The sequence below is a fragment of the Papaver somniferum genome, chromosome 7, assembly GCF_003573695.1.
Source record: "Papaver somniferum cultivar HN1 chromosome 7, ASM357369v1, whole genome shotgun sequence".
Classification (NCBI taxonomy): Eukaryota; Viridiplantae; Streptophyta; class Magnoliopsida; order Ranunculales; family Papaveraceae; genus Papaver; species Papaver somniferum.
This window is the reverse complement of record NC_039364.1, coordinates 130,095,619-130,106,026: the sequence shown is the minus strand read 5'-3', so window position 1 is coordinate 130,106,026 and position 10,408 is coordinate 130,095,619. Positions and strand designations below refer to the sequence as shown.

At 36.8% G+C, this 10,408-nt stretch overlaps 1 protein-coding gene across 5 annotated transcripts; it reads right to left on the bottom strand.

Moving 5' to 3' along the window:
* Window positions 1–297: 297 nt before the first annotated feature.
* Window positions 298–10,067, bottom strand: LOC113298417 (mitogen-activated protein kinase 9-like). Of its 5 annotated transcripts, none has more exons than XM_026547153.1 (13): window positions 9,760–10,067; window positions 8,978–9,067; window positions 7,928–8,374; window positions 5,379–5,787; window positions 5,161–5,288; window positions 5,009–5,068; window positions 4,014–4,163; window positions 3,597–3,752; window positions 3,356–3,493; window positions 3,196–3,269; window positions 1,316–1,420; window positions 943–1,201; window positions 298–634 (listed from the first exon to the last, which is right to left on the bottom strand). In XM_026547153.1, the coding sequence occupies exons 3-13, from the start codon at window positions 8,219–8,221 to the stop codon at window positions 566–568; spliced, it is 1,842 nt and encodes a 613-aa protein (XP_026402938.1). In that variant the 5' UTR covers window positions 8,222–8,374; window positions 8,978–9,067; window positions 9,760–10,067; the 3' UTR covers window positions 298–565. The 5 variants fall into 5 exon arrangements, with proteins under 5 accessions (XP_026402938.1, XP_026402939.1, XP_026402941.1 ...); XM_026547154.1 differs by lacking the exon at window positions 8,978–9,067 and having other exon boundaries at window positions 9,760–9,801; window positions 9,917–10,059; XM_026547156.1 differs by lacking the exon at window positions 8,978–9,067 and having other exon boundaries at window positions 9,760–9,801; window positions 9,940–10,055.
* Between the last annotated feature and the right edge of the window lie 341 nt (window positions 10,068–10,408).

The following is a 10,408-nucleotide window of genomic DNA, read 5'->3' as shown; positions in this document are numbered from 1 at the left end:
ATTTTGGTTCTAAGTATATTGAAGTCATGCATATTGGATCTGATGGAAGATGCTATTTTATTGTCTTGTCTTGGCTACCTGAATATTTCGAAAAACTTCTTTTGTTCTCCGGAAGCCAGTAAGGCAAAGATTTCCATGTATATGCAACAAATACATCAAGAAAACAAATAAACAAAAAGATCAATAAGATTGTGAAGCATCCACGACAACACGCCTCTCACAACTGCAGCAACTTTTAAGAATAAACAATTGTAAGCATATAGTTATATGAAGTGAAAACTACAGAAAATCAAGGCGTGTCCAAGTGCACCGGCAATTTTTTCTCCAAAACTGATAGCGGCAATAAATAACACAACAAAGTTTAGAATGCTATAAGCAACCAATGAAAAAGGTTAAGAGATTTCTGCTACTTGTTGTTGCTCGCAAAAACAAGAACAATATACAAACAAAATAAGCACCATGAATCAAGACACGGCAATCACACAGAATAGAGACATGGATACAGACAGAAGTAAAGAAAAAACCCTGAAAACTATCAGTGGAAGCTACCCATTTTGTATCAAACTTAAAGTGCTCTTAGCTTAGAAGACAACTCATCCACAACCTCACCATTCTGCTCCATAATTGGTTCTTCCTGTAGACGAAAGGGAAAAACAATCAGGAGGGTAACTTTAACCACATAACTCTAAGCATCAGTAATATTTACTTCACATATCGTTCTCCAGAAAAAGAATATACTGTCACAACATACAGTTCTTTCAGAAGAATTCTCCTTGGGAGTTTTTTAAAATAAAGAAAAAAAAAACAAAGAACAAAAATTGTGGTTTTTAAATGCTGACACCAAAATACCGAGATCTGTAATGCGACAAAAACTCGCTTGATGTGTACTGGAAGGAGCTTAAACACGATGAATCTAAGACAAACAACTGAACTGCTCCTTACCTCCGAATCTTTCATTCCTTTAACAACTACACATTGTGAGCCACTGATACTCGCACTCTTTAAAAAGCTGTTAGGACTGTAATTTCCCTTGCTTGGGCCATTCTGTATCAGCAATGCATCCATTTTTCCATCACCACATCCGTCTTCTAGCTGTGATCTCGGGAGATTTTCGAGAGTTGATGGAACTAAAGCTGCACTATGCTTTTCAAACCCATTTTTTAGGTATTCAGTTTCGTCTTTGGGTGCACAGACCCGCTCTCTGCATAAGAACAACATTTAAACCCAATAAGAAAAAAGGTACATGGTTGAATGAATTAGTAAAATGTAAAACCACAGAAAAATGTCCAATACGTATTATCTAAAATGTGATTACCTTGGCAAGGAGTCATGCTTTCTATGTAATGGCGGGGTGCCCTTTTCTCCTCTGCCATAATTCTCCTCGAGATGTGCAAATTGTCTTTTAAACCTATCAACTCCACTGTAATGACATACAGATACCAGATGGGAATGGTTAAATGAACGATCTTAGCAGGAAATTCCCTTCAACAGGAAAAAACAGAAGTTTTTGGTACTCAGAATTGTAGAAGCACTCCACAGTGATAGGGAAAGCTGATTTAGTTATGTGCTTAAAGTTTCTCCATCTCAAAATGCGAAACTTGGGACTCAGATATTAAAATGCCACAAAATAGAGAACGTAGTGCGGCAAAGCTGCAACTATTTTGTTCTTGCTGGGATAAATATTGTAGTTTTTCTATTGCAGATAACAATTTAGAGTCCAGACAAGGTCAAACAGTTTGATGCATAGAAGATACTTCAAGATTAAAATTGGTAGACACAAAGATGACTCTCAGAAGTTCCAAAAACCTCGAAGACTATTGATTAAAGATAAATCGACAATCGAGTCCTTCACGCAATGAATGGTTGTGGGAAGCACCATCCTACCCAGACAAATTAACAAAGAAACAAACACGAGCAGCAAGTGTTACAATAACAGACCAAGAAGGTAAATAAGAGAACAAAAAGAAAATCTTGGAGAGACAGAATCTGCTTAGCTCCGCGACCCCTCTCCCAACTTCATTAATATAAATTTATGCATGGCCAAGAAACAAATTAACCTATAAGCACCCCCGTCACTGTTAACGTCATTGGTTTATATTTATATTCTTTTGTCACCACATGAGTAGTATCAAGTAACGTAAAAATGGAAACTATTAACTTAACAACCACTGGTGTACTATAAAGTCCAACAGTTATGGAGCTGAACACCTAATAGTTTCCACACCAAATAGAAAGAGGAAAAAATTGATGCTCACACAGTATGCAAAATGTGTAGAAGATCTAGCAGCATACAGGGCACATATTCAAATAGAAGACCAATCTTTGCAGTCTTGTTACATTTGGCTATATTAGCAGCCCAACCTATGTATGTGGCTTGCATTTATAAGGATCACGCCAACCAATCTTAAGACTCGATGAACCATTCTTATGTCAGTTAATAGCTTTTAAGAAATGTTGTTCTATTCTTAGACTAAGACTTAGGATTGAGTTATGTTGTTCTATTCTTAGCTATGCCATGCGCCTTATTACAAACAATAAATGCTTGTACATTAGGATTGAGTTCATTCCTTGAGGTTGAGAGAAGAAAATAAAAACCAAAAATAAAATAAATAGTTGAACCTGCCAACTGCTCCTGGATGTCAAGGAGTCATTAGATGACCAATAGCCTAATACGATAAGGATGTAGTGGACATTCGTAATCATATATAGCAAACAGGAGCTCCACATGGAGGAGCACCAAAAGCTCAACCAACGCTTTTCAAAACCTAATCCACTATTCTACACCAATGATACGCAAAAAAATAAACAATAAAAATACAGCACCATTAGCATAACAGTCAAAGATAGTGTAGAGGTAAAGTGCAAATTAAATATGGCTTCACCTAGCAACAGAACAAGCTCAATTGTTACAGGTCTGATTCAGAAAAGGATTCAGCCTAGCCTCTAGCACTAGCTGATGCATGAAGCAAGTAGACAATCGCAATTGAGGCACATAAACAACATCCAGGATAAATCTAACCATATCTTTATGAACTGTTTGCAGGGCCGAAAAAATAATGCAACCAAGCAGTGACAAAACTGAAGAACAGAAACTATAGCAATTATAACCTCTAAAATTAATGGTCAAGGAGAAGTTTAAGCAGAACAAAAGAATGAACCTAATTCATGAGAGAAAGAGTGTCACAACTGACTGACCTAGGGTACATGAAGCTAGCCTGATCTGCACCATGAAGATACTCCTGCAACATCTGCGGATGGTACTCGAGTATCTGTATGCTTTTAAGAGAAAATTCACATGAGTATATGTTCTAGTTAAGAAAAGGATGCATCTTAAGTATCATACTGTCAGCTGTACCTCTCGATAGATCAACTCCCTAACATCCTCTTTTGCTAATTTCCTTTTCTCAAATTCGAACTCAAGCTTCGAAATGGGGTGTGCTGATGATTCACGGTCCGCAGTTGACAAACCATGAAAGTACGGGTCAGTTAGTGCCTGCAATTACAAGAAAGGGAAGTATCAGCTAAAGTAGATCCTCTTCCTGACTTGCACAAATGATTTATTTGCTAAAGTGAACTGCAATATTTATTGAAATTACATCTTCAGCTGATGGACGATCTTTCGGATCAAAAGCGAGTAACCGCTCAAGTAATTGAAGAGCCAGCGGATCTGCATCAGGAAACTTCTGCGAGAAAGGGACTGGTGTTTTCTTCCTCATATTACTTAGATATCTTCTAGCCTTTTCGTTTCGAATCTGCACATGGTATAACAAGCTAACATCAGTATCAAAGTAACAATAAGTCGATCATAAATTAACACTAAAAAAAGGCCCGGATAGTTACTTCGTAGGCTGTAATGGCCATCTCTCTCGTGATGGCTACAAGTTTTACGAAAAACACTGGGAGCAGCATAATGATGTGTGTTCAAAACAAACTGAAAGTAGCATATGGAGAAGTCTAACACACTTTTTACTAGCTTTTATACAAAGCAACATTTAATGGGAGAAGACACTTACTCTTGTAATGGATTCGGTTGAAGGTGTACCAAGCAGATCGGTCATAAGATCCAATTGATGCACCACATTCTTCCCAGGAAACAGTGGCTTCCCTGAAAGCATTTCTGCAAATATGCATCCTATGCTCCAAATGTCAATCGCAGGGGTGTACTGCAAAACAAAAACAAAAAATCCAAGGAAACACCTTAGGCATACTAATCACAACTGGTGATAATACTCAATCCCTCGTCCCAGTAATAGGTGTCAATGACAAGGTCATATATATCGAGAAATATCTTAACCAGGATATAGAGATATTAAAAGTGACAAATAGCTTTAAAGGTAAAAGAGATTACAAGTGAAAAATAGTTCTGGAAGCGAAGTTTCTTAGCCATCAAAAAGGTTCTACAGGTAGAACAAACTGTGAACATCTTATTCAGCAGTTGCACTGGTAGTGGGATGTGTGTCTACCCATCCATCCTTCTACTCATATAGCCTTGTTATGTGATGTCTCACTTTTACCTTAAAATGGAAGACTTCTGAGTAACTTAATACCAGCAACTATAATCCAGGTCTTGATCAGTGTTCTACCAAGCAGTGATAGTAGCTTTGGTCATTCTATTTAGGTCATTTCAAAATTTTGATATCCTCGGTTATTTACATTTGTCAAAACTTTCCTAGAATCCTCTACAAAGTTTCATTATTTATGGAATGTGTGCTTCAGTATTGATTAAGTTGGTTACTTTCCCTCTCGTTAGTTTCCAAATAAGTTAGGTAACTCAAAAATCATGCGACCAACATGCCTCCATCCTGATATCTGAACTGCAATGTGCCTCCAGGAACATAAGATAAATATCATATTTTCTCAGAAATGCAAAATAGTTCAAACTAATGATTTAAAATGGTGAAATAATTAAAAAGTAATCAGCAAATTTGGAAAAATTAAGATTGTTCCAATATGAGTTCATGTATGCAGACAATATCCATGACAAGACAGAGATGGTCAATCAGCTTACTTTTGAGAAAAAAGAGCCACATAGTTCAGGAGCACGATACCATCGGGTTGCCACATAATCCTTAAAAAGACAATTAGGAATGTAAGTAATGTATATTGTCAAGTAGAAGCAGCAGATAACAAAAATCCATTGCATTATAAGAGAAAACATACTGTCCAGAATATAGCTGACGGGGCATCATTAAATGACACACGAGCAAGCCCGAAATCACAAATCTTCAGCTTGCAATCCGCGTTCACAAGAATGTTTTTTGGCTTTATATCACGATGAAACACATTTGCTGCAAGCAGGAAAAGAAATTCTCACTAATTATTGAAGACAGAAAGCACACTAAACAAGAACAGAATACATCAAAGGAAAAACTTTTAACCTGTATGTATATATTTTAACGCTCTAAGAAGCTGGAACAGAAAGAACTGATGGTGTTCGCGAGTAAGATCGTCATTCACTTTAATTACTTGGTGGAGGTCAGACTCCATCAACTCAAATACAACATAAATATCTTTGAATTCTCTTCGAGATGGAGGAAGCATTATATGCTTTATTTCGACAACATCTGGATGCCGTAGCAGCCGAAGAAGCTTGATTTCCCTTAGAATGCGCATAGCATCAGAAACATGTCCAAATACATCATTTATCTTCTTAATTGCTACCTTCTCACCAGTGTGGGTGTCGACTGCAGACCCAACAATGCCATAACTTCCTTTTCCAATGACTTCCTGGATTTGGTAGCGACTTGCCTCACCATACTCGGTGAAGAACTCTGTGTCCACCGTGCCCTGAGTAAGAAAGATATATCACTAACCAAAATCATTAAAGAGACAACTTCCTATATGATAATGGATCAGATGTGGTATTTACGGTACTTATAAAGTCACAACACCATCTATATTACAAGTACATCCAGTGCAGCATGTCTCGGAATGAAGCGGAGATTGTGCACCACCAATTATGTTTCATGACCACATCAAAATCACAAAATTTCATCAGTAGTCTAGGACTTGCTAGGTTTGAGAAACAATTTCTTATGGGTCCTTTTAGGCAAACCATGGGTTTGTGGATATAAAACAGAAATAATTTTCTAAGCCTGCAAAGTTATCACTACGTTCAACAAAAGGAGATGTGGGTACGATCTTTTTTGCTCAGGAAATCCAGGGAGAAGCTTGAAAAACAAAAGAACAGGCTTGAGAAGAACAAGTATCACTTTCCTAGAAGAATCCCAATATCCTTACAATATAGCTTCCTGCGTCCTCGGTATACTGAGAACACCACCCACAAAAAGGATATCTACAACTAAGGTTTCTTGGGACCCATTAACAAATATTTGTTTATGAGTTGACAATCCCAAATGATAACTTCAATGGAAATCTGGAGACTGCGGGAGCAGTAGTAGTCAATGTCGAACATTTGAGGATAGTTAGACCTTTTCCTTCTGGAAATGCATAAGGTTGTCATAGTTAAATGGTTGCACGTGTTTTTCTAGAATGTGATGAAAACTAAGTTGAATCCCTCTTTTGTGTTTCTAACGCTAACATCCAGAAACATCAAACACAATTAGAGGCCACAGCACATTGATCATTTCCTTCTAGCCACTTAATTTTAGTATTAATTGATTGTTAAGTAGTTCTGAAGTAAAGTGCTAAAAGAGAACTTTTCTGAAACCTCATGCGTGAAGGGTAAGGTAAACCTTAAATTCCAAATGACAAAGTCCAAACTTCAGCCTATTAATCCATTAGGATCTTGAAGGAGAACTGTTCTCCAACGACTAACTTGAATCAGGAAAGGAACCACATATTAATAAACAACCAAAATTTGACTAAATCATCCCCAACCTTCCGAACCATCTCTTAAGGATTAGATTATATACACAAATCTCAATCTCATCAACATACCAAAATAAGTAAAGGAGCAACTTGCAAGCTAAAGCAAGCATAAACTTTAAGGAGGGGGTCGTAAATCAATTTAGAACAAATTAGCAGATATAAGCAACAGTTAGCATTTGATAACAAGCTAAGTGGTTTAACCTGACACGTCTCTAACATATTAAATACAACATGGAGAACACGCCAAAGTCCAACAAGAAACAAATACTCCCTCCGTCCCACTATTAATTTATTAAACAAATCAGTTTTAAAGTAGGTCAATTAATAGTGGGACGGAGGGAGTAATATTTAGGTCAATATCATAGAAGACTTTAAAGTAAATATGACCAAAAAATGGCGAGCAGGCGATATAAAGTTAGCCAGTTGTATATGAATAAATCCGAAAAATCAAATATTCAAATTGATTCTAAGAAACTTATTCCCACTCTCTAAGCCACCAATTGCAACAGAACCATCTAATAAGCTAATAGATAATACTATTCATCTAGGATATATTGAATATCCAAAAATGATCTTGGTAACACAGTACTAAGCAAGTTAGGTTGTGTGAGTTCCACTAACAGCTCTAACAAGAAGACCCACATATGCTGAAAATTAACCAGGATGAGACAACTTTGAGAGGGAGAACGCTATCTCAAGAAAATAGGCATCTTGTTCGAATTAAGAATGGAGGTCTTCAAAAATGTTCAGGATATAGAACAAAGTAATCTCGACAAAATGGATTTTTATTCAGAACAAAATTTCTGTAACAAGAAGAACTCAACTAAAAGATTGGCATCATCTCAAATATTACTAAGATTGGAATCATCTCAAATATTACTAATGTGAACATATGGAATGGGAGATTCCAAGCTGTATTTCAATCTATTTTCTCAATCCAACCCTGGAACTTTCTACTGGAAAATTGCATGATAGAATAAAAGGGAAGAGCAGTGGTAAGTTAATGAACTAAAAACTGTAGCCAAGAAAATAATATTAGAAAGACTGAGCTGAAGCAGTTTAATAAAACAACAAGAGAGAGAGAGAAACCGCTTACTTTCTTATTTTGAGAGTCAAAAGTGGTGATCCAGTTTTGTCGTTTAGGGACTTTGATGGACTTCAAACCAGAAAGGTCAAAGTCTTCAATTATCGTGAGTTCCTCCTGTTGTTGTTCGTCTTCTTCTGGAACTGTTGCCGGTAATGTTATTTGTCTGGTTTCTTCGTTGTCATCTAGCTTGTTGTCGTCTGTGTTCAGTTTGCGATGAGACGTGGAAGAGGAAGATGTTGAAGAAGAGGATCGACGTTGAAACCAACGACGAACCCCATCCACGAGTGTTCCTCCTCCCCCCATTTGTAGCACTCCCTCAATAAACTAGATCAGATCCACTCCCGCCATTGCCGGCCCTATTAACACTTCGTTTCTCCAACACGGGAAATTAATGGCAGCCCAAAGTTGAGACTCCAATTTGCTGGAGTCTCACAAATCAACTAATCCTCCGGTCACCTGATTGGGAAATATATTAATACAGCGGAATTCATATTCAACAAAATGCATGCAAATGATGCCTTTCTCAGACACAACTACCCCCAGTAGGATCAATGGTTCAATTTTATATCTCATGATGCCAGTGTATAAGCATCAAGTACTCATCTAACATCTAATGACAATCAGTCTTTTGCAACAGCAACATTGATCACTACATCTACCAGATTTCATAACCATGACATTAGCATAAAAACAGAAGCTGAAAGCTTCAAGAATCATGCAATATCATTGAATTACCAGTTATCTTCAGTTCCAAGATTATATCATACGGTACGTGCAATATGTACCATTTCAACTAATTATGCTCAGCGAACATGCTTTTAAATGGACTAATGTTAATGAAGTGGGTGGACTACCAACCTCTGTCAATGGATAAACTCCAGACCGATTTGCTCAAGCCCAAGGTTTTCTTGAAAAAATTAAACACTAGATTCTACTACGTTGACCCCAATCAACTGTAGGGGTTTAAAAGGTCTGATGTCCCAATATTAGGTTTCCGACGTTCCAATATCTTCAACTACCCTAATCGAACTCTACAACTTTAATATCACAAGTCCTTACCAGCTTAAAGAGAGTTTCCAGATTAAAGCACCAAGGTTTGGCTCATAAATTCCCAGTCACTGGTAAAGTGTAATCTACCACCAGTTCACCCTGATAGAATCACTGCCCATGATTAAACATGACTTGCTATACCACTAACTATTTGAGCACAAAACGTAATTTGATCACATCAACCTCTTTTTCTTTTCTTTTGAAGATAAGAGACACTACTAACCCACAACTTATGCAGATTACATCCAAATACAATTAATCTCAACCATTAAGTAAGGGATCAATATTCTTCTTCACATCATAATGCTCAAGTACAAAATGATTTTTGCTCAAGGAAAATAGATCAGTCCATCTACTATAACTTAAAGAGTGGTTTATTTTCTACCATTATACCCATCAAAACATGTAAGGCTCAAGATACAGACCTCCAGCGATCATGAAACCAAAAAAGTACCAATAAATGGAAATTCTGCCCAATCCTTTTCAGCAGTCGTAACTTTCAAACTAGAAGTAGGAATCAGACATATATAGACAATACCAAAACTAGTTGAAACAAAGAAGGTCAAGTTTGATCTGAAGTTCCAAAATGACAGGATACCATCTTTCAACTTTTAGGGATTGGGAACATCACAATGGCGAGTTTGAAATTAATACATCCAATAGCTTATTTTCGTGTATTAAACTTCCACGATAATTTTTGAATTAAATTCAGATTTTAGTTCAAACAAACCAAATCCGTACCTTTAAAAAGAAAACAAACTTTTCATGAATTAGAAGGTAGCGAAAATCACCTTAGATGATATGATAGCTTGAACTCAAGCCGTTAATCCCAACTTCCAATCAGAAAAGACTTTTTCTAGTTAGATTTCTTCAACGCAATGGAAACCCTAGAATACTTCACCAGAAAGAAAATAGTATAACGTCAATCAGAAAAATGTAAGATCTTACTGTACAAATCTAAAACCACACACCGTCGTCAATAATATTAGTCGCTCTCGATCTCCTCCAGATTTTCGGTTCACTGCTTTCTGTCAACGCTCTATATTTTTTGTGTTGTTTTTTTCTCTGTATTTTTGACTATCCTCACATCTACCGCGTAGATTGCCCCCTAGGGTGTTTGAAATTACATGATAATTATTTAAGTCAAAAAGTTAATTGTAAAAATGAATTATTTTTAGGAACAAAAAAATGTATTTATACTGATGCGAATGCAGTAGTGCAGGTTGCCACGAAAGAGTGGTCGAAGATGACTCAGCTTCCACTGATTGACATCCCTCCAAAACTCCTTCTTTTCGAGGCTGTTAATGGGGTGAAAGCTTACAATCCTGTTAAAGGGGCGGCATGATCCATTAAAGTGACGGCAATATAATAAGATAAAAAGGGTCATTACATGGTTATTCATGCCATCTTTTATAAAAAAAAAATTTGAAATGACCAATT

What these genes read in the sequence shown, in the direction of transcription:
- LOC113298417 (XM_026547153.1), bottom strand. Translation starts at nt 8,221, where the DNA reads ATGGGGGGAGGAGGAACACTCGTGGATGGGGTTCGTCGTTGGTTTCAA. An exon ending in CAACCGAATCCATTACAAGA is followed by an intron (nt 3,753 to 4,013) that starts GTAAGTGTCTTC and finishes TACCATGTGCAG; the next exon opens with ATTCGAAACGAAAAGGCTAG. An exon ending in GCTAGCTTCATGTACCCTAG is followed by an intron (nt 1,421 to 3,195) that starts GTCAGTCAGTTG and finishes ATGTCATTACAG; the next exon opens with TGGAGTTGATAGGTTTAAAA.